At 44.6% G+C, this 23837-nt stretch overlaps 1 protein-coding gene across 5 annotated transcripts in view; it reads left to right on the plus strand.

Moving 5' to 3' along the window:
* The window catches only part of EDA (ectodysplasin A), a 71067-nt gene that overhangs the window by 38557 nt on the left and 8673 nt on the right, over positions 1 to 23837 (plus strand). For 4 of the 5 annotated variants that reach the window (XM_065689427.1, XM_065689428.1, XM_065689429.1 and 1 more), the window contains exons 2-3: positions 3995 to 4100; positions 21339 to 21368. In XM_065689427.1, the coding sequence (XP_065545499.1) occupies positions 3995 to 4100; positions 21339 to 21368 (136 nt within the window). The remainder of the gene's footprint in view (positions 1 to 3994; positions 4101 to 21338; positions 21369 to 23837) is intronic. The other variant, XM_065689431.1, reaches the window with a different exon arrangement.

The following is a 23837-nucleotide window of genomic DNA, read 5'->3' on the forward strand; positions in this document are numbered from 1 at the left end:
TGGGGGTTTTGTTAGGGATAAAGATGTTCTGCAAGACTTTGAAAGAACGCGCTTCTCATTGAAAAGGGCTCGTGCACCTGAACGCTTGCGTGCTTTCCCCAGTTCTGCTGCCCACCAGGAAGAAGATTCTGGTTCTTCTGACCAACTTGGCTCTGCCTAAGGAAAAAAAAAAGCCTTTTGTGCATTATTGCATTGGTTGGATTGTATTTTTCCACTTCTCTCATTTTCAAGCTGTTTGACCGCTGGAAATACATTCCTTTGGTGCCCAGGGGACCTTCAATCCTATAAAGTGTGTCTGAGGGATATGCATTAAGGCATTTGCAGAGGGATGCAATTAAATACACAAGCCTTAACAGTTATTTCAGCATCCCAGCATTGGTTTTCTTACTGCACATGGTTTGTATATCCAGCCATAACTCTCTCATACATTTGGGTTTCACAGCCTCCTTCCTATTTTATGCTACCTTAAAAAGATAATCATGATATACATACAGACGCACATCTCTGTTCTTGCTTCTCTAGAGTGCGGAGTCTCCATCTTACAAGCCAGATGAGTTTCTGAAGTGTAGCTTTCAGCCACCTCTGTGTCATAATGCTGCACTAGTGTACAGACAGCAGCATGTCACCGAAGGTTGTTTCTCGTTGCACATCTGTGTGGCTGCATCATATTTTGCTAGATGGGTGACAAACGTCCGTTCATTCTGCACTGCAAATCCTCTCCCTTGGTGTGGACACAACAAATAACAGCTCCCTCCACCTGAGGTAAATCTCCTTGAACCCCTGCAGGCTGGCACCGTGGTTTTAATGCCGTTACTTGGCACAGACTGCCATGGAAGTAGTCTCTAGGACAAATTACTCTCATTTTGCTCACGCCAGTTGTGTCAGTCACCAAATGTGGAGTACTGATGTGTAGCTTCTTCAGAGAAGCTTGGTTGCAAGGGGGTTTGTCCCAAAGCAGTGTGTGCTCATTGCCAGCATGGTCACAATTGCTGTCACAAGCTATTTTTATTGCAGTCTTTTCTAAGTAAAAGGTATGTTTCAGTCATTCACCCTCACCGTAACTTCTCTTTCTGACTTGGTTTAAGTAGAAAGCCAGAGTTTAATAGGTAAATGCATGTAGCCAATATTTAGTGTTTTTCTGAGTGAGAAGTGTGATATAAGAACAAAACCTATGTGAGAACAGAGCGGCAGAGTTAGGGTTCTTCAGCCTTGAGAAGAGGAGGGTCTAGGGAGACCTTAGAGCAGCCTTTCGATATGTAAAGGGGCTTATAAGAAAGATGAAGAGGGACTTTTTACCACGGCCTTTGGTGACAGGACAAGGGCAAGGGTTTTAAACTCTGAGAGGGTAGGGTCAGACTGCATATAAGGAAGAAAAGATGAGAGTAGTGAGGCACTGGCACAGGTTGCCTAGAGAAGCTGTGGCTGCCCCATCACTGGCAGTGGAGGAGGAGGAAGGTCTGGCTGGGTGATGTGCTTTGGCAGCTGTAATTTGAGTTTGTGTTTTATTCACCTTTTTTTTTAATCTAAATTTTCACATTACTAATAATGATGACCAAAGCATGCTTAGAGCCCCATAACATGAGATTTGTGACTAGAAGGCTATTTTATTCAGGAAAATCAACATATTGTATATATCTATCTCTTGTACTTCCCCTTCTGATACTAAACTTCAGTGGTTTTGTTCAGATTGTGAACAGCTTTCAAGTCTCTTAAGGAATTTTCATTGTTTCGCTGAAAATGACAAAACCCGTCAATCAAATGAGAAATCAGGGTGTTTCATCCATTCCGAATCCTTATGGTTTTCCAGGTGAAACTCTTCTCTGAATTATCCCAAGCCCACTAGTAACTGTTCCTTTACAGCATGAGAGGGAGGATGGCGTATGAGGATACAGCTTCTACCTGGCAGGATAAATCAGAGTATTTATCAGTAATCTCTGTGTCAGTGCCCAGATGTGGAGAGGGAGGTGGCATTGCCTGAGCTTAAAATGATGCTGCAGCTTTGTTGTTGGGTTAAAATTGTATTTGCAATAGGAGGGACAGGAAGCCTGTTTGTTTTGACACAATGAGGGTTGTGCCATTACAAAATCTTCTTGGGATGAAAAATGTCGGGTTTGGCCTTAGCGCTGGGAGCGGCTCGTGTGCCACTTGGCCACAGGCAGCAGGGTGGTTTGGGGTGGGAAGCTGCACTTCTTCACAGGCTGGTTCCCCACCGCTTCGTTTTCAGGGCTTTTATTTAATCATCTTTTGTAAAGCTCGAATAAGAAAGCCAAGTAATAACAGCATTCAGAAGCAGCGCTGATGGTTTCATTGATGTTTTAACCTGAATGATAGTGTAGTTTGTTCCTCAGTTCTACAGTGTTTCAACTTGATTTAAAGAACTGGTTTTAAAAAGCTCTTTTACTTTTTCCTCATCCCTTGCCCTGCTTGGTTGTGCAGGGGGAAGTACTGGCAGTGCCTGCAGGAGCATCCTGCTCCAGTGCTCCTTGTCTGGGTCAGTGAGGTGGGATCTGGGAGGTTAGGGAAGATGGGCAGTGGAGACCTGTGCCCTGCTCTCTCCATTTACTGAGATTCATTGCAACTCAGTCTTTGGCTCTCCATCTGGCTCTGTGTTGGGTCCTTCCTTACACAGATGAGTGCTGGCTTTGGTCTTCCAAGTCTTGTTCATTGGATCTTGTTGGAGTAAAGCAAGATGCAAATGTAAAATGCAGCTGCTCTTTAGGAAGCAGGAATGGGGGTGCTGTTTGCCTGGAAGAAGAGTGTGTGCATGGGAATGAACTCGGGAATAGGTGTTTGTGTATGGAGCCAAGAGGTAGGAGTGGGGGGTGAGAGTCCCAGGGTATGTCAAAAGCAAAGAGACCTTTAGGGATTATTATTTTTAATAGGGATTTTTATGGCCTGTGGCTGAAGGAGACACTCTTAACCAGTAATTCACGGAAGGAGTTTATCTTTCTCTGCTATTTCAAAGATGCTTTTGATGCCACTTGTTTTGTTCTTGGAACAATAATGCACTTGATAACCTTTGGTGATGCTTTTTTGAAGCCTCTTTATTCTTGTCTTAGGCTGTATTTAGCTTGTCTGTGTGTTTATGGTTCAAATAACTGTGATGGGGTTTCCTCAGTGTAAAGAGAACCCCACGCTGGTCAGAGCAGCCCTGGTTGTCGGTGGGTGCGATAACTGGCAGAACAAGGTGTTTGGTCCCTAATGAATCTTGTGACATTGCTAATTTTAGGAAGTGGAAATAGCTGGGGAAAATGCCACTGGTGATGAGCTGCTGCACCCTGGGGTAGCTGGGAGGACTGGTGAAGTTTCTAAACTGAAATCCCAGTTTCTGGAGAGGGGTGTTGATTTAGTAACTGCCAAAGAGTTTTCAATGCAGCAGCTCTTTTTTTTTCATGAATAAGAGGTTGCTACATAAAATTTTTCCCTCTTGGCAAAACTCATGTTATAAAGATGTGCTTGCTCTAGGTTTAAAGTGTTAATTTATGTGGTATACGGAATTGGATTTAAGGGTCCCTGAAGACCTGTGAATCTCAGTAGCTAATAAGGCTTGCAGAAGAGAGCTTGAGAGAGGAAAAACTTACTGGCAGTGAGTAGCACTGGTGAAAGAGCTCCAGGATTGAGCAACTTTTGCAGAGAATAATTAGAAATGATTGCATCGGCATGTGGGGTGTTTGATTATTTCCAGCTATAGATCTCTCCTGACTCTGCCTGCGGCCGCAGCTCCTCTGCCTCAGGGGGTTGCTTCTCCCTGCTGAAACGCTTCAGGTTGAGCTTTCCCAAGTCTTAGACTGTTTCCAAGGGCACACGGCTCCCTGTGGTTTCCCTTGGGATGAGCTGAGCATCTCTGAGCAGCCATCTCATGTCCCCCATGGCTCTGTCACTCAGCTCAGCAGAGCTATCCCTGGTAGGAAGGATTTGGTGTTCAAGCGCTGATCTCTCTACCCAGCTAAGCCGTTCTTGCCAGAGATGCTTAAACTTGTCCTTCCTCTTCCAGCTGGCCTGGCTGAACTTCTTTCACCCTGAAGAAAAGCTGCATGTCGGAGAAGAAGGTAGACGTGTCCGTCGAAATAAAAGGAGTAAAGGCAGCGAAGGGCCAGACGGTGAGTCCTGCTTCGCTCCTTGCTGCTCTGCGTCTTGTCCTTGCGCAGAGGAGCAGAAGGCTGACACTTTTTTCAGTTCATGGTTCTGATCGTGGTGCACAGAACTGTGTACGTGGGGGGGAAAAATGGCATCTGTGGCTTTTAATAGTTTCTGTCTGATTTTGATCGCCTTTCCACATGAGGAATGCCAGTTCTGATTTCTGCATCTCTAGGTCTAGTGATTTTGTGCAAATTAATGCTGCATAGTCATTTCGTCCTTGACTCTTTTTCTCTAATGGTGAGGCTCTATGCTCGTTTATGGCTATAATTTGTACTTGGATACACATATTTATTATTCTGTACACCTGTGTCTGCTTAAAATCATCAAGTAGCTGTTTGTAGTCCAACAAACAGCTGTGAACATCTTCAGTACACAATGGGAACTGCTGTAACAGGGTTTCGCAGTGCAACGGAGCCTCAGGTGGCTTCAAAGCCCACACGAAGGGAAGTCAAAGTTGTACAGAGCTTGTATGAAAAGAGCAGAAAGTTACCAAAAAATCAAAATTACTTGTCTGTGATTTGGTAAATACGAAAGCAAGGATGTGTGATACTGACTTCACCTTCAGGCCCTTCCCCGAGCTTGCATCCTGCCTTATTTCTGTAGGAGAATTTTCTTTCCAATGCTGTCTTGTCATGACTGTCCAGCTGCACTGTGGCATGGGGATTGCTGCTCAAGTCAAGCTTCTGGAAGAGCTCCAGCATTATCCCTATTGCAGAAAAGCACAGATCCATTTTTATACATAGAAGCAAAGGGGACTGAATGCCAGGGAGAGCAGGGAAAGAAATACTGGATTAGTGGTCTGTGCATGGGTTGGTGCCTGCTAAGCCCAAGTCCTCACTGCATTATAAACCTCTCAGCCAGTGTTCATCTTCCTCTCCAGCTCCCTGGCTTCACGAGTTTCCCATCTCCTCTGAAGCCTTCACAGTTTCAAAGTGGAAGAGTATTTCCCTGTGGCTGTGCTCCAAGAAAGAGCTTCATAAAAATCCCTGGATTCCTCCTTCCCAAAACGCTGACAAGTATGATGCATTTGGTACAGACTCCCAGAGTGATTCCAGCTCAGTGTGGTCCATCATCTTCAGAGCTGGTGTCACTCTGATGCTCAGATGGCTCAGGCTAGTTCCAAGTCCTTTTGCTCCGACTCCTTGAAACCTATTCCAGTGTTTTTGCAAGTTGCTTGTATAAGTAGCAAGTTTCCACTGTGTGCGAGCGGTGTAAATGGAGTGCTGCAGGCAGATGTTGGGAGGAATTAGATGAGCCTGTTAGGCTGCCTAAGGCTGCCTTTCTGTTGCCAGATGTGCAGGGAATCACTGCACAATGAGGAATAGATACCTAAAATCAGTGGACTAATGAGGGCTTTTCTCATCATCCTTGTGCCCAGGTGAAAACATGTCATACTTTATAACTTGCACCCCTTTCCCAGATTTCCTTCATGTTCCCTGAATGCATCAGAGTCGAGTCCCTCCAGAAACGTAGCCCACTTGCACTGGTGCAATATGTCTTTTTGTAAGTTAGGGGGTTTGACCCCGTGATGTGAGGGAGATGGGGGGAAATGGCTGGAGTGACGGGTCATTGTGCTAGCAGCATTAGCATGGCAGGTTATGTTGGGAAGCAGTTACTTTGCTTTTGGCCATCTCATTTTTATTAGGTAGAGCAGTATTTAGCAAGTGTAAGCTCTCAGGGTGGGGACTGACCTTGTAATAACTGTAAAACCAGTAAACAGACAGAGCAGCTTCCTTGTGTAGCTTGTTCGTTTCAGATCTACATGAAGGAATTTTACTTTTTAGAGAAGGGCAATGAATCATTAAAGAAAGAAGTAAAATCATGTCGCAGTCCTGATAACACCGTTTTCTCCGTGAGTTTTGCAAAAGGAAAGTCAATCAAATCTTTGATCTCTGAAGAGCCTCCAGAAGATAAAAGTGGCTGAACTATAAATTTCCAGAAGGAAGGAGATGTGCTTTCCACTTGAGGCCTTGCTAATATTTATCTGGAATTAATTTTATGAACTTTCAAGTCCTTTCACACATGCAGTGAAAGACCAGTGATCCAAGTGTGGAAGCCGTGTTTGGAGGCAGGCTGCTCAGTCCCCTTCCACGGCTGTTTGAGTCCTGCTCTGGTACCAACAACAGGAATGGCTTTGATGATTTATAAACATCAAAGATAATGTAGTCCCATTCCTAGAAGTTTTATTTCAAGTCTTTTGCTGTGAAAAAAGTGGGTTTGAGATGGGTCAGAGCTGGTCCCATGGGGCCAGGGGAAGGTGATGGATGTGGCTCCATGCTCTAGGCACAGGGATAGGACATCAGAGGCCACAAGCAGCAAAGCTGCTCCGTGCTGAAAGACCCCAAGAAATATTGTGTGAATAGTGCAAAGCCATCAGTTGGATCCTGCCACCTCCAGACATGACTCCAGTATTTCAAGGGCTCCTCCTTTGAGGACTCTGGCTTCAGTCCCGCTTGTCATTTTTATGGTCGTGTTTGCTTAATTTTTGTCCATGTCCCTCCACACACAGTGCCCTGCATCCGATTGAGCAAGCCAAGGTCGTGTCCTGGAACGAGGTGCCTGCCTGGCTCCCCTCTCCGCTCGCTGTCTGTCCCACTCTGGCGCGGGTCACCCTGCTAGAGACAGGATTAATGGGAAGCTGATGTCCGTCCCAGTGCCGAGGAGCACAGATCATCTTTCACGCCAGCTTCCTGTCCGTGCCTCCAAAACCAACATTTGCACAGCTTTAAAATCACCACTGTTTTGTGTTTTGGCTCCTCAAGGCCCAGGATTATCCCCTTTATGGCTCCACTTTACAGGGGTTTTTTCCCACTCCGTCACCGACTCCACCTGTCACTTAATTTGCTTTAGTTCGCTAACATTTGACCCTCTCCAATGTCTCTCTTTTATTTTCTCTTTTTTCCCCTCTTGGTGTATTTATGCTGCTGTGGAACCACTGTTGCTCCCAGATTAACAAATCATTCTGGAGCTGGTAATTAGCAACAGTTGTGCTAAAAGGAACCATCAAGAATGTTAAATTAGTCCACTTTTAAATAAACTGTGTATGAAATGTTAGATCTCTATTCCCAGAGCACCAGTAAAAATGCTGCTGGCTCTTTGCTAACAAAGCCAAAATATGGGAGTAGCATGGTTGTAACTACAGAGACAATTCTGTGCTCTTGAGGTTATAAATAATGACAGAGCATTTATAAAGCAGATGTCAATTGGACTCTTTAAAAACATTGTTTAAAAAAAAAAAAGAAAGAAAAAGAGTTTCTTTTTCTCCTACTTTCATCTCTGTTCCCAGTTAGATCCCTGCCGTGCTGCTTTCCTGGTTTGTTTGGTTTTTGCTTTTTGGTTTGGCTTTTTTTTTTTTCCTTCCTAGGTTTCTTCATATTGAGCTTGGTGAGAAACATAAGTGATTGTTATCCATTCTTTGATTTGGAGCATGGCAGCTGGGAAGAGGCTGAGCAGATGGCTGTCCTTAAGCTGACAACAATTTGGTTCCTACTACTTTGGCAGTCCTTACTGCCGAGGAAAGTCCTTGATGAGAACTCATGGGTTTCAGTGCTGCGAATCGCTTTTGTTGAAATGAAAAATAGATTCCAGGAGAGCAGAAGCTCGTCTCAAACCCTGTTTCTACCTGGAGCTTGGGAAGTGATGTGCCAGTGCCGTGGGTTCAGTGTTTCACCCTGTTAGTGTTGCGCGGTGGTTTTAGCATGGTTTAGGAGGTAGCCAGTGCCAGCACCTGGCTCCCTTCATCCCCAGGCAGCTTCTGGTCCTGCAGGTGCCGTGTCTCAGCTGTCCCCGCTTCCCTGGCAGCACTGACCATGCAATAACCACAATAGAGACTTTTCCTGCTGGCTTCCTCTCCTTCGCCAAGGGCAGGTTTGTCCCTCTGCCTCCAAAACAGTCAGTGCCTTTGTGTCAGCCCCGTGCAATTCCCCAAAGCCCAGGCATTCCCAGAAATGCAGATCTGTGCAGATCTATGAAGGGCAATAGAGCCTTATTGTGCTCTGAAACCATGGTAATGAGCGTTCAGTAAATACGGAACATTTCCTGGGTGCTGGAGTGCAGGAGATGGTCACAAAAGAAAGGCTTGCCGCAAAGTGCTGGCAAAATTCTGTTTTCCCCAGAATTTCTCTGTGATTTCATCCAAAATTGGAGAAGGGGAAATTAAGATGATGTTTGACTCTTCATGGACAATCTCCATCTCTTCCATATGGCATTGCTGTCAGTGCGTGTTATTATGAGGGTAAAATGAGGATTAGCTCATTTGCAGATCCTTACCTGCATGTTATACCTATGCTTATGGTAATAAAGCAGGTATCTGTGTAAGGTCTTACACCTCAGGTGCTTTTCATCAGAAAGATACAGTGATAAATATATAGGGAAGTAATTTCAGATCATTGTCTTGCGTCTGTGCTTATTTCTAACCAACTTTTCCACAGGTGCAGAGAAGCTTAGCAACTGGCTAAAACCCCAGAATGATGTCCTGGTTTCAGCTGTTACAGCAGTGATAGATTAATACCACATCATTTCTGGAAACAAGTGAAAGCGAAGGTGAAGATGATATTTAAAGGGGTCTTCTTGCTCTTTTAAGAGAATACATCTTTTAAGATGATACATCTTTTAAGAGAATACAAAAATCTTTTAGAGAATACATTTAAATGAGAATACATTTAAAGAGAATACATTTAAATCTTTTAAGAGAATACATTTTTAGGCAGCTGAAACTTTTTTGGTGCATCCTTGGTTAAGCTACCCTGAAATGATTTTTTAACACTGGAGTTCCTTTGAGGTCAAGTTGGCTGCGATGTCCATTAGCAGTCTTTGATGAAGACTGTTCTGGGAAACTGCAGTCAGTTTGCTATCATAATTTGAGGGAAGCTCCGCATAGCCCGAGCTCTTTGGGAAAGCAGAGATGCTGACATCTGGGCCTGAGCCAATATGCTAGTTCAGCCTGAAGATGTTGGAGTTGGGTTTTACACCTAGAAAGTGTGTGATGCTGACAGCCTGCGTGGTGAGGCTCATTCCTGCAGCCTACACTGAGGACATGCTGCATCAGCCAGCAAGAAGTGAAAATTGATGGAGTCCAAAATTCTTTATTGAACTCTGGTATGCTAAATATTAAAAGGAATTAACTTGCTGGGAGAGGGAGAAGACTAATTGTGTGGTGGCTGCGATGAGAAATTGTTCTGGGTCACAGTGTTCACAGTGTCGATGCGTCCCAATCCATTCACGACCTCAATTTGCCTCCTGTCTTCTTCACCAGCCCTTCCAGTTGTTATCTGGATTATTCCAAAAGACAGCCTGCTTTGTTGTTATTAATATTTATAAAGCTGTGATGAGGTGCTGTTGATTTGTTCCATCCGTAGAGCTGCTTTGGTGTGTGCCTGTGCTTCCTTGGTACCTGGTTCGGATGGTAGCGGGATGACTGCTGGAAGATTTTGAGATGCCAAGGATATTCAGAAGGCTTGAGAAGGAATTCTGTGGTTGGAATCTCACCTCAGCTGCATTTTCACCTACTTACACTGATTCCATTTTTGGGTGCATTTCAGAGTTGTCCTGATGGATCTTAAGTGTGTAGACTATGTTGTGTGCTGCAGCAAGCTTTCCTGAAACTTGAACTTCTAAGCTTTTTTTGCAGCTGCGTGTTAAGCAGAGACCAACATTATTAGAAGTGACTGGTGATTCCGTATGAATTCCACTTCTGAAAATCGGGGCTTTTCATAGTGCCTCAGGTCAAATACTGAAGTTCAGGAATTTCAGTTTCTTCTGTTACAAAACATGGCCAGGACTAACGAGAGGAGAGCAGATGTTCCAGCCTGGAATGTGATTGCATCTGAGCTATATGTGCATCTGAACTGCGGATGCCATGCACCAAGCATTGTAAGTGCTGAACTCAACTAGTAGCTGGTGATTTTCTTTCCCACAGTATGAGAGGCTCTATTGTCTGTCTTGCTGAAGTATTTGCAGCTGAGCTTTGATTTCTGTGAATAAACTGGCTCTCTGGCCACATCCACGGAGTATTTTGCAGGCAGACACAAGTTTGCTTAGCATATGCTCCAAGCCCATCTGGTCGCGGATCAGCTCTAGCACAAAAGCTGATGCACTGGTGCTGAGCTGCATCACATGCACCTTTCCAAATGGCCAGGTCCAGGCTCAGGGTCCTTCTGCAGATCTCTGGTTGAATAAGCTTTATTTTTCTGCCTGTGAGAGCCAGGTTGGGACTGAATAACAAAACCCAGAGCGTCTGTGCTGGTGATGGGCACGGTGAAGTTGCCTTCAGTTGTGGCCTCTCTGGGCACTCATTAAAAATACATTCCCTTATAGTACATCAGATGCATTAGCCATAAGAATAGTTCTGCCGCTCAAAGCCATAGAACACTGCGGCACTGCAAAGCGCTTTAGGGAAAAAGTTGTGAATGAGGCACGGTGGTTTCATGTTTTCATTCGGGCTTTGTTGGCCCTTGTATAGCAGCACTGTTGGGTTCGTGACTTATCTCGTTAACAGGAGCAGAGGTTGGCGAAGTCCGTTAATCTGTCTGAAATGCTGTGAATGGATAGACTCAAGAGTTGGCTGAGACAGGGAGCACTTCACCGTGTGATGACTACTGGGTGGATTTGACTTTGGCTTCCCAAAGAGTGGTGGGGTCACTCTTACATCTCCTTCAGGCCCCTTTTCAGATTCATACAAATACATGTGCGTGCACACAGGTCCAACGTTGGATATAGATCCCATGCTATTCCATGTAATTAAACCGTCACTTTACAGACCGCCGTTCAACACTACAGAGGTTTTCAATCCAATTAGGCAGAATTACATACAGGAGGAAGAAAAAAAGTGAAGTTCTGCAGGGATAAGATATTCAAAGAGATTTCCTTCCACTTGCCCTTGATTCCTTATGGATAGCAGCAGTGGGGAAGAGTGCATTTAAAACATCCAGTGAATAATTTGAGAGCCGTTCGTACACTTGGTTAAAACCTTGCTGCAGCACCACTTGGGAATCATTTCTACTGGAATTCATGACATATGTTAGTTGTTTATCTTAGCGGGATATGACTTAAAATGTCAGAATGTTTTGTGTTAAGCAACAACCGAATAAAACAAACAAAAACACAGCTGTAATGCTACGCTTTAAATTGTTGAATTCAAATATGTGGTATTGATAAAGTAAGCAATAGGGAGCAGTGGTGTATAGAAAATAAGCCTTGTGAGCCCAGCCAGCAAGCCAAAAAAGGCCTTCGGATACTAGAATTCGTAATAGTAATGTTGTTTGTCAGCTCTGCTGTAAAGATCCAACATTTGGAGTCCAACCTAAATGCCTGAAGGAAAACAAAAGGCACATCATATTCTTCTTCCATAGCCAGTGAGAGTGCGGAAAATGAAATACGATGGCCACAGGTTCTGGTGTGAGCCCCAGGAACTTGGCTGGGACTGATTATGTGGGAGCAGAGCTAAGAAGGGCGGAGATTTTTGTCTGATTGGGGGTTTGTGCTTTTGAGAAGGCAGTGCAATAATATTTTGCCAGCAACAGTGGCTCTGTAGTTAATTGGGAGCAGGATTTTGTCTTTGTTCATGAACACATTTGCTCTGTGGTGCACTTGCACCTACTCAGTGAAGACTAGATATACTTTTTTTAAGCTTTTGTCGGGCTATGGGGCCACCAATCCCGAAGTGGACCTGGGTGAGATTGAGGAGATAAACCAACTTGGTTGTCCTTTGTAAAGAGATGGCAATTTCTGTGGCAGTGAGCAAGGGTACCTCTGCCTTACTCGAGCAAGCAGTGAGCAGTGATTTTCAGCAGAGCCCTGGCTGTTGGAGAAGCAGAGCTGAGGTTGGGGAGTAACATAGGGTGGAGGGGACCTGGGAGGTGACTGGACCCAGCCCTCTCCCCCAGAGCAGGACCAACAGAGGTGATGACAGCAGAGGTGACAGACCTCTAAAGGACAGTTGCTGTTCCAGCCTGGCTCTTCTACGACCCTGCACCTATGTCGTTCCTCATGTAAAAAGCCTGTAGGAGATAGGCAGGGCTGGTGGGTCTCTAGCTGCTCCAGCACAGGTCTCTTCAAACAGCAGCTGATGACTGTCACAGCAGTCACAGCATCTTTTGTAAGGTGGAAAAACCTGGTGAATGCAGGAGAACCATTACATTTATCCTAGTCCTTCCCTCCTTTCCAGCTGTGGCAGAAGGTGGTTGCTCAACAAGACACGTTTACCTGGATCAGTGAAACGGTGTTGAGTGATGCTCCCTTAGGTCTGTCTCTTTTGCTCACACTTCAGTTCTGATAATCTCAAACTGCAGTAACTAAAGATTGTTTCCCCTTTAATATTATTAAAGGTTGTTATAAAGATTGGTGTAAGCAACCTACTGTTGCTGTTAGCCGTTATCTCTGCATATTTACATTTAACTGTCCTCCCATTCCTTATGAGCTTAAGCAAGTTATTCCTTGATGTGAAGTCATGTTTTTTAATTGTCAAACCAGGCAAAAAAACCTCTCTGAGTGTTGGCAGGAGAAAAAAAAATTGCCAACAACAAAACAGAAACACCCAACCTGTTACATGATGAGATCTTGCATCATCTGAAGCTGTATGAGGAAGAGAGAGATTGTGGCTCTCTGCCATCTAGTGTCACTCCAAGGACTCCAGAGATGGGGTAGGGATGAGCTGTGACTTCTCTTCATTTGTTTTCAGACTGATAAGCTTGAGCTGAGGTCTGGTGTATGGGATCAGAAGAATAGGGAGGGAGCAAGCTACTGATCCGTGGAGCTCCTAGAGCAGCATCTGATCATCTGGATGACATATGGATGTAGGCTCGTCCTTTGACACATTGCTCAGAGAAGAGCAGTGAGGCAGCAGAAGGCCGCTCTCATACCTAGCTCACGACAAGAGAAATGATCCTCAGCCTTTGGTGTTCATGCACAAGCTCTTCTCAGACCTTCTGGGCAAGCAGTGTCGTGCCCCACAAGTGTCGGGGGAGACCTCGATGTGGGATACGTCCCCTGGAGACACATGGAGACATGCAAAAAGTCCATAAAAGAGATGAAAAATAGCCTCAAAAAGTGGTTGTAGCCAAGGGAGTGCCTCAAAAGAGTCCAAGATGAGCTGCAAACTCTTCTTGATCTCTTGGGTTGGAGGAGACTGGCTTTGAGCAGTTTAATTCAGCACAGGGGTGGAGTATCAGAATAAGCATCAGCTATAAATTGGCTTCAAGCCAGTCTTGTGGACTTAGCAGCCTATAACTCCAGAATATGACTGGGCAGAATATGAAGGCTAGCACTAAACAATGACTTCTGAAATTCAGGGCTTGTGTTCCTACTGTGCAGAGTTTAAGTGCCGTGAAGGTAGAGCAGCAGGCTGGGATTGTCCTCTGGGCATGACACTTGTATTGCTGTAGAAGGAAGATGCTGTTAGGTGAAGGATGAGGAAGGAACATTATTTTATGGGATGTCATCATGGAGCATCTCAATTTAAGATGTAACCAGAAAAAGACAATTAAGGGTGACTGTGTTTGCACATTTATTTTGAAGAGTTTAAAACAAAATTGAGACAAAAGCAGAGAGTAAAGCAACAGTGGTGGTTGAGGAGAAATAGAATGGCCCCAGGCTTTGCCTTACATTGTCATATATAAAGCAGGACTCTTTCATCCTTCCACTGCTTTGGACAATGAGCATCCCATTCTGTGACGTAGCGTACTCCTTCTATTCAGATATATTGACTTTACGGGACATTGCACCCCTTCTTGCCCATAAAGGTGGGCAGCATCGTTGCTCCACACTTAGCAGAAGACCTCCCTTCTTCATTCCACCCCCCAGAAAAAAAAACCACTCTGGCAAGGCAGGCCAGAAGTTTTGAGTAGCACACGACATGTTTTACTTCTGGAATATTTTCCTAGATCTATAACTTACCATTCTTTCTAAATATTCTGGAATAATAAGACCAAAGCTGCTCAAGATCTGTTGTCTTCTTCTCTGGAATTAGTGAAAAAGCACTTTCTTTTTCAGGGAAGGGAAAAAAATCCATCTTGTTTCAGTGTTTGTATCGCTGACTGATATTTCAGTAGGGTCCAAGAAGCTTTCATCTGCATAGACCAAATTTCCTGAAAATGTTGAAATCATATTGGTTCCAAACTTCCCCCAAACCCACATGTTCTAGATTAAGCATGTGTTTGGGAGCTAACATCCTTCTTTCCCCAACTCCACCATGGTCTGGCATTAATAACACCACACTTCGATATTTGAAAAGCCTTACATATCTCATACCGTGTGAATGAAGCAAATATCATTACACCAGTTTGTAAGTGAAACAAATGAGTTTTGGAGGTTTGATTAAAATGGAGGGTTTTGATCTTACTCATTGGGACAAATTACATCAAAGAAAACAGTAGATTCTTCATCACTTGGAATCTCAGTTAACACTTGGCTTTTCTTTCCACCCCTTTCATCTTTAGTATTGGTCAAATAGAGACAGAGGGATTGATGGGAGGCTTATGTATGGACTTCTTTTAATACTTGATCATCATAATGGTTCCTTCTGGTCTTAATGTCTGTGGAAGTTGATAGGACTGGTTAATCTCCAGGCATGGTTCAGGAATGGTAACATTCTATTAGATGCTTTGCACCTCCTTTTCTTAGGAAGCCCCAGGTTGCAGAGAACTTCCTTCCTGGAGAGGTGGAAACTTTCACAGCTGGAGGGCATTTGGTGATCAGAGCTTCCTATGAGAGGTGGAGACACCCTCTGTTGATGGGTTAAATGATTAGCAGGACCTGAGTTCTGGTATACTAATCTGCTCTACTACACAGCCTGGTTGTAGTGCTTGGCTTCTGTTTCTTCTCCATTAATAATGGTATCTCAACTAATGCCCAGGACCTTATTTCAGATTCTGTTAGCTATCTATTCTCCAGAAGTTACTGGTGGATTTGGGCAGTATTCAGAGCTTTGTCTGAGATTTAGCAAGCAGTCTCTTTGTTAAACCAGATGGTTAGCAGGGTTTGGAAAAATACTTTACACAAATTTCCATAGCTGTTGAGTACACTGATCATTAAACCTAATATTCTTCTTCCAACTACAGCCAGAAGCTCATGTTTCAAAGAAAAAGCTGCTTTTTTTTAATTGCACAAAGCTTTGACAACATAGTTTTGAAAATGTGTGTATTAGATAAGTCATACAGAGCTCCCCATTTCTGTTTTCATCTTCAAAATTAGATGTTCATCTTGAAAGTAGCTGTGGACTTAATGATTTCAGGTCACCTCATGCTTATTTTATAAGTGAAAAGTGATGTGGCTTTTCTGGAAGACACTAGTATTGCGTTAATCATCAAGATTTTGTCTAATTCTGTTTGTAATATGGGATGAGGGTAACTTCTGAGTCCATCTTCTCGTCTCTCAGGGGCAGAACGGTAATGGTAATATGGAGATGGCTCAGTTGTATTAGCTGGTGTTACATATTCCCCAAACCAGAGTGGTGCTTAGGTAAGAAGATTGATGACATACCATAATATCCTGGTGCTAGGAAAATAGAAAAGGGATGCTTAATTATTCTGGGGACAACCAGTTAACGTTGAGAACAGTGAACATGGTGGTTGCTGCAGTGTACCTTTCCAAAACTGGCTGAATTCCTTGAGATGTCTTTGTTCTGTATTGAATGTGAATGCTGCTGGAATACAGTAAGTGACATCCCTTGACTTTGTTCTGCTCTTGGCAAGTGAGAATTTGAGAAAGTTCAGGAGTCTTCCTAGGTGCTCGTCCTTTGTTTGACTGATTTCTATAACGGTCAAACTTCTATTGGTTTTGTGTAAAGTAAGCGTAATTACAAAGATCTGTTCCCCTCCATAAAACCAGTTTGAACAGTTTTGGAGGAATTTAAACTATTTCTCACCAATCCACACACATAACTAATAAGTGAAAGCAGGGGGGGGTTAATATACTATTTATATCAGCATATGTTGTGTAGAAGTTTTTGATATTTTTGCATTTACAATAAATCATAGCAGCGTGTAGCATGCAGAAAGAAAAATCGCGGGGGGGAAAGTAAACTCTATTAATCTTTTTAAGAGCAAACGTCGTATGTAATATCTTCGAGTTGCATCACCATCTGTTGGGTTTTTTTATGAAGCCCTTGGCAATGATCCAGCAGATGCTAGGGCTGCCAGAGCTGGGGGCTAGAACCTGCTCCCTGAAGCACAGTTAGATATCTTCTGCTGCTTGCTGGGCCACAGCTGCTGTTTTACACAACAAAAACTTATCTATTGCAAACGTTCTCTTCAGCTTAACTGAGGAGCTTGCATCCAGACTGGCTCATTGCTAAAACCCGTGGCCGTAGTGCTTCTGCTGGAAGTGACCTGGCACTGCTTGGAGCTCCCTTCCCAGTGGTGCTCTCATCTTTTCCTAGCACTGATGGTCAACCAGGTGAGCTCTTCTTGACCTTCCCAGAAGTCCTCCTATGAAACTGTAGATGCATCTTTCTGTATGTAGATGATCAGGACTGACTGCATTATTCCCAAGATTTTCACCCCTGCCTACTGAGAGGCATCAATATTGCCCCATGCCTCCTAGAGGTATTTCCACTGATCCGTTTTAGGGTTCTATTTCTGCCTTTCCTGCAACTCACCACCTGCAGACATTGTCCTCTGCAGCTCCATCTGAGCAGCTCCACCATCCAGCAGAAAAGTTGATTATACCCTATGTATATATAATTTATAGGACTATGCATTTTGTGTGACTGAATCTCATTCCGTGCTTATTATCTTTCAAAGCCATTCAGCCTGTCCTCTCTCATATCCAAGTCCTCTTCTGTATTAACAGTTCTTGTCAACTTTCCTTCCTCTGCAAAGCTAAGTTAAAATGAAGGATTGAATAGAGCTGACAGCTTCTTCAAGGAGGGATTAGAGCATAAGCATAAATTTAATTTCAGACGAAAGCCAGGAAATGTAGAAGGGGATGGACTTCCCTAGGTCTGGGGTCTGCTTTGACCTCAGACATGAGCAGACAGCACGTGGAAAGGAGGTGGGAAATAGGTGGGATTAGTAGGAAAAAGCACAAAAGGCAAGCACAGGCACATATGGAGAAAAATAGCTGTGCTTGGGTAGCTGTCCTGTTTCATACCAGCAGTCAAGACCATGACCTTGATCTCTAGTACATTCATAACAGAGACTTAAAGGAAATCACAAGGAACAGAGGTGATGCAGGAAAAGTCCAGAAAAGCAAACTTGAGGTTATTTTTATAAAGAAGGGAAGAGAGGTGCTGGGGAAGAGCTGGCTGGTTGGGCTGCTGTCAGATCCCCTTGGGACTGGAATAAACCCTCACATGCACTGCAGTGAAGCCCCTGAAAGCAGTGACAAGAGCTGGAGCAGGCAGCGTTGATCAGTGGAGAAATATTCAAGTCAAACCAATTTCCTCCTACATGAAGATGCAGGTCCTGTGGGCTCTGTACCAGCAGTAGGTATCCTGTTACTTGTTTTTCTATAAGGCTGCAAAGGAACGTGGTGCATCTGTCTGTGATCTGCATCTTGGAGTGGGAAGAAGCATGTATTCTCATAGAACTTCTTTGGTATCACGTCATCTAATGGCCTCCGTGAAACTGCACTAAATAAACCTGGCTCTTGTAGAAGGCTTTAAGAGCAGGAGCCTCTCTGCAGGAATGGGATGGCAAGCTGGGATTAACAGTGTAGAAGATGTAGGAAAGATTTACGCTTGATCAACTTGTAGGTATTTAACCTGCTCCACCAATTAACAGATAACCAGTGGGTCAGATGTATTCAACCCCTGCAGCGTTTGACAAGCTTTATTGCTTAAATATTGGGGGGTAGCCTCCGAAAAGCACAGCAGAAAGGATTTTCGTTTCTTTTCTCCTCTGCACACGGGTGTCGGGACAACACCTGTCAAGTGAGGTTTTCAAGCCTTATACCTCAGCACCTTTTGTACTGAGGGGAATATAGATACGATATTTTGGTGGCACTCTGCTTCTCGAACTCAGTAAGAGACTTTGTCGCCATTTTAGACCAAATTGAAGATGAGCTGATGAGCTTACCGTTTGGAGCGAAAATGAGGAAAATTCAGTCTTCTGGTGTATCGGATGAGCCTCATGGCTCCCTGCTACAATTAAATTATCCACCCCCTCCTATTGGGAGACGAACAGATGCAAACCCCAGAGACTCAGAAGCTCCCAAGGCTAATAATACTGTGTTTTTTTCATGTCAGAAGTATTTTTGTGTTTGTCGAAAGATTCACTTGCACAGCCGTAACATCTCTCTCTGCCGTGCCTGGAACAGATGCGTGTGTTGTAATATAGACTGTGAACATTGACATCGCATGTGGTTCTCATTCCTCCCATTCATCTTTGAAGCTAATTGGTTCCATCCATTTCAAATGTGTTTGGCTCGCCACAGCTATTTGTACTTTCACTCTGGTTATAGCGCTAATGGTGTGATATATATAACATGAAATAAACTCTCGTGACTCCGAGGTCTGAAGAGACACATACACAGCACTTGCATTTGACTTGCTGGGTTGGGCTTTTTTAAATTACATCCCCCAGACAGTTTTTTTCCTCTTCACCGAGAACGTTATCAACCGGCTGGTGCCTGAGATGAGGGCCAGGAGATCGCTGGGGTGATGGTGGCTCGTTCGGCAGCACAGAAGCTCAGAAACTGCAAAAAGAGGAGCCTGTTGGTGTTTGCCGAACATGAAAGGGTTTGCAGCTCATCTGCTGGTGCTGGATCTGCTGGTTGGCTTCGGTATTGCTCCTTAGCAAGACACTGGGACTGTCATTGTTATAAACCTGTGTGTGTCCTTTCTGTGTGTTTTAATACTGTGAAGATACAGATGAGTAAAAGGAAAAAGGTAAATTAACAGAAATAATAAATTGGATAATACCATCTGATGGAAGAGAGACACTGTCTCCCATAACATCCTCATAGATAAGCTTAGGAAGCATGGCTTAGAATGGGTGGCGGGGTGGATCAAAAACTGGCTGAATGTCAGAGTTCAGAGGGTTGTGATCAGTGGAGTAGAATCCAGTTGATTACTGCCTGTAGTCAGTGGTGTTCCCCAGGGATCAGTAGTGGGTCTGGTCTTATTCAACTTGTTTACCAGTGACCTGGGTGAAGGGCTAGAGTGTTCGCTCAGCAAGTTTGCTGGTGATATGAAGCAAGGGGCAGTGGCTGATACACCTGAAGATGTGCTGCCATTCAGCAGGACCTTGATAGGCTGGAGAATTGGGCAGAGATAAACCTAATGAAGGACAAATGTAGGGTACTGCCCTAGAGGAGGAAGAACCCCAAGTCCCAGCACAGGCTGGGGACTGACCTGCTAGAGAGCAGTTCAGCTGAGAAGGACCTGGGAGGATTGGTGGATGATGAGTTAAGCAGGATCTGGCAGTGTGCCCTGGCAGCCAGGAGGGATGAGTGTCCTGCAGTGCACTGGGAAGAGTGTGGCCAGCAGTCGAGGGAGGTGATCGTCCTCCTCTGCTCAACCCTGGCGAGGCCACATCTGGGAGCTGTGTCCAGTTCTGGGCTCCTCAGTACAAGGAAGGCAAGGAGCAAGTGGAAAAGGGTCCAGCAGAGGCCACAAGGATGATCAGGGGTCTGGAGCATGTCTCTGGTGAGGGATCGCAGGAGCTGTGCCTGGTTAGTCTAGAGAAAAGAAGACTGAGAGGGGATCTCATTAATGCATATGAAGGATGGTGCCAGACTCCTTTCAGTGGTGCCCAGTGACAGGACAAGGAGCAATGGCCATAAACTAAAACACAAGAAGTTTCACCTCAACATGAGGATGAGCTTCTCTGTGTTGAGAGTGGCAGAGCACCCAGGAGCGTTGTGGAGTCTCCCTCTCTGGAGACATTCCAGACTCGCCTGTACATGTGTCACCTGCGCTGGGTGGCCCTGCCTTGGCCAGGTACTGGATAGGATGGTCTCCAGAGGTCCCTTCCGACACTCATGATTCTGTTGTATTTTTCCTATGACCCAACAGCAGAATGTAGGCATTAATTAATTAATTAAAATTAATTAATTAATTAATTAAAATTAATTACTCTTCCTTTTGAGACATTGGTAAGGTTGCTGGGTGTTTCTCTTGTCCTTCTTTCCTCTTTCCTCTAACTAGCCATGGAACATGGCACTTCTCTATTAACTGGTAATTTGTCTTTCTCTACCACTGCAGACTAGAAGCAACCTCGTTACCTTCCATTCATTGCAAATCTATCTCAGTTAAAGGTGATTTCCATCTTCGATATGTGTTTAAACCCAGGTTTTAGAGGGATTTCACTGATGAACAGCAAGGGAATGTTTGGGGGTTTTTGCAGTTCATTCCCATCCATGATTAATTTTCGAGGAAGCAATGGGATGTGTTTCACACTTCAGCTTCTGCTCGAAAAGGAATGTAGTTTTTCAGCTTCACTATAAATATTTTCACTTCTTGCTAGGGAGGCTTGTATTCTCATTGTTTTAAAAAGCCAGTTCATGCTAATCCTTTGCTTTTGTTGGTGTATTTTCTTATTTTTAAACAACTCGGCTCACAAGGATTTGGGTTACTGCTGTAAGCTGAGAGCTGTGTTATGCTAGCTTTCTTCTAACCTGCCCTCATCGGGAAGCTTTGTGATTTCAAGCCAAGAGAGACAATTTGTGTATGGCTGCACAGACCACGAATGCATCCATTGTCCACTTGAAAAATAATCTGCTATTTAGGGACTGTATTTCTGAATGGTTTCTGCTGAGTCTCAGGATGTGCGAAGGTTTGATGTGCTGTGCTTCTATCAGCAGCATCAGGGGGATACATACAGCAAATCTCTGGGCAAAACTGAGCAGTGTTCAGCAGAGCCAGAACTAAGTTAATATCTGAGAGTAAAGCTCTGGCTTAAGGCTGAAAAGCATCTGTCATCAGAGCTTTGCTGTCAGCCGCAGGCATGTGGTTTAACTCATCTTTGTGATACAGGGTAGCAGTCCCCACCAAAACTCATTCACTTGCGTTATACCAGCCACGGGTTGCTAATGTGAGGGAGGGTAGAGATCTGGGCACCAGTAAAATCATCATACCTCCACAGCAATGGTTTGTAGAAAGCAAGAGACTACAACTTTGGCTTCCTGATTTTGTTGTGAATTTTATTCCAGCTCTGGAGAAACACCCTCTGCATCAGTGGGTGTTGATGGTGGGGGGGGGATCTTCTAAGATGAAATGATCACTGAATTTCACTAGGGTTTGTTTTTCTTGTTCTTTGTAGGCCCAAGTTCAGTGAAAAACAAGAAAAAGGGTAAGTGTGAGTTCTGATTTCATTTTCCTTTCTGTGCCTCTATTACCCAGCTATGACTCCTCTTTAGCCGACGCAAAGCAGAAACCAACAGCAGGTTCCCTCTGCAGGAAGGACAGGGAGTAACACGGTGCGCGGGCCCACAGCACAGACCATGAGCTGCTCTTGTGCACCCACATTGCCGTGGGGGGGCTGTACAACCGGACCACAGGGCTCGTTAAAGCCTTCTTTAAAAACTAACAGAAATCAATTACCTTCTATTGAAGTAATTAGGAAGATACCAGCTATCAGGAGCCACTTGCTGTTTGCCAGGCTGTCTTTAATGATAAAAACAGCTTTGGCTTTCATCCTTATCCTGCCATGCATCTTGCTCCAAGTCGAGGTCTCCTTCAGACCCGTCAAAATCAGCATAGATAACCTCTGCGTCTTACTTCTGGTTGTGTTTTAACCTCACAAGTATTATTTTATGTGCCTGTTCTGAGTGTTGGTCAGCCCGCAGATATTTTGTCTTGACTTCCGTGCGTTCCTCAAGCTATGTGCAGTGTAGTTGGGTATTTTTTAAAATGCTTATCAATGACTTGTTGTGACTTGGTCTGTTCAGGACGCACACCCGTATTTCCATGGCATGTCTAATGCCATCCTTGTCTGTTAGGACTCCTGGGGAATGCTTTTGGTCATACACTTACTCGCTACCAGGACTTTGAGTGAGTCAGAGGATCCGAGTTGCTTTGTAAGCACAAATATGCTGCAGTCTTGATTCCAGGGAAACACAGTCAGATTACCCCTTTCTGCTCCTTGTCACCATCTGTACGTGGTGTGTGATCGCAATGGGTTGTAGGTTATGAGAAGTGCAGAAGCTGTGCACGGCTTGGGGCTGTGCTGCTTCTGAAGCCTAAGCCACTGAGGGGTTCGCACAGGCATCAACACGCATTGCATGCTCACGGCCAAGCTTGTATAGCAAAGCATCGTTGACACGTGCCATGTCAACTCGCTGCTTACTGCCTGTCGCACCTAATGTATATGTGATTAACAGGAGCGTTGGGTGGTCGGCGCTTTGCTGCGCCCCTCAGGAGACCTTCCCGGTCCAGCCCACCACCATGACCTGTGGCAGGAAGAGCAGCTGAGCTTTGCGTGTCTGTGGTACTTTGACAGCACATCAAATCGCTTTTAATCCTTGGGTACAAACTCCAAATTCACAGTTGAAAGGTTGAGACAGGCCACAGTTAGAAACTGTTGTTTTTACTGCTGGACTAGCAGCCCATTTAGTAGCAGATCCCATTTCTGAAACAGGCCAGTTAAACCAGTTGTAATGTGCATCCCTCTTGGGAAGGAAAGCAAGGAGTGGCAGCAGCAGGATTCCTGACTTGCTGCATGCGAATCCTTCATGGCAATGGCCTATATCTGAGGAGATGTGAATGAGAAGATTTTAGCAAGTGTGCTTTAGGGGAAATAGGTAAGGGGTTTGATTCAAGGTGATAGTTTCCAAAGTGTGTCGTTATCCCAAGGAGGAGGAGAACCGCTGGTTTAGAGGAAAGCTGGCCTGTTGCTAGCCCAGGTTTGAAGGCACAGCTACTAACCTGGGCAGAAATACTGCTGCAAATGATTTGTTGCAGGTAAGAAACCCATCCTTGCAGGATACCAGCATTACCTGTGCTTACTTTAACTTAGTGTTTTGCACAGTGAAACTAAACCACATGGTTGTCCTATGCTGATTTCCATGTGTCCTTGTTCATGGCTAGTGTTCATCTGGAGATCTCCACTTCTGTGCTAGCTAAAATAGAAGGGGTTTTCCTTGTTTTGTTCCATGACAAAGATGAATATTCAAGAGAGAAACACATACATAAATGTACTCAGAAACCATTCCAATAATCATTATTTCATATCCTAACTGCTGCTGTCATCAAAAAAAGTGTTGCATTCTGTCCTGCAGTGGACTTTGTTGCAGCAGTTGGAGCAATTTTCCTAAATTAAAGCTATTTGGCATAAAAGCTGTTAAAGTCGCATTTTAAAAGCTACATCAAAATAACATAATTTCTGTCAGGGATCTGGACCATCCGGAGAGCACAGGTCGGGCTTTCCATTCAAACCTTATTTCAGTCCACTATGTGGATTGAAAGTTGGATTAAGGCTCTTCACTTACATGGTTGTGCTGTTTCCCCCTCTGGGACCACGTGGTGAGATGCGTTTGAGGATTGTGGCAATTTGTCAGTGCCTTCATCCTCCTCGTTGGGTTAGTGCTTCCCTTACCCCTCCACCCAAAGCCCAAAATGCACATTTGATGATCTGGAGGCAAAGTAGCATCAACTTCGCGTACGTTAAGTGCCTCCTCATGACACCATAGAGAGGTGCAGCCCCAAGCAGTGTGGGGATGCCTCCTGCAACACCCTGGGCACTCGAAGTTCAGCTCTGAACTGCCCTCTGGAGGCACCCCTCTCCCTCAGGCAGGAGACCAAGCCATGGGGGTTGCACGCT

This window comes from Lathamus discolor, chromosome 9 (genome assembly GCF_037157495.1).
Source record: "Lathamus discolor isolate bLatDis1 chromosome 9, bLatDis1.hap1, whole genome shotgun sequence".
Taxonomy (NCBI): domain Eukaryota; kingdom Metazoa; phylum Chordata; class Aves; order Psittaciformes; family Psittacidae; genus Lathamus; species Lathamus discolor.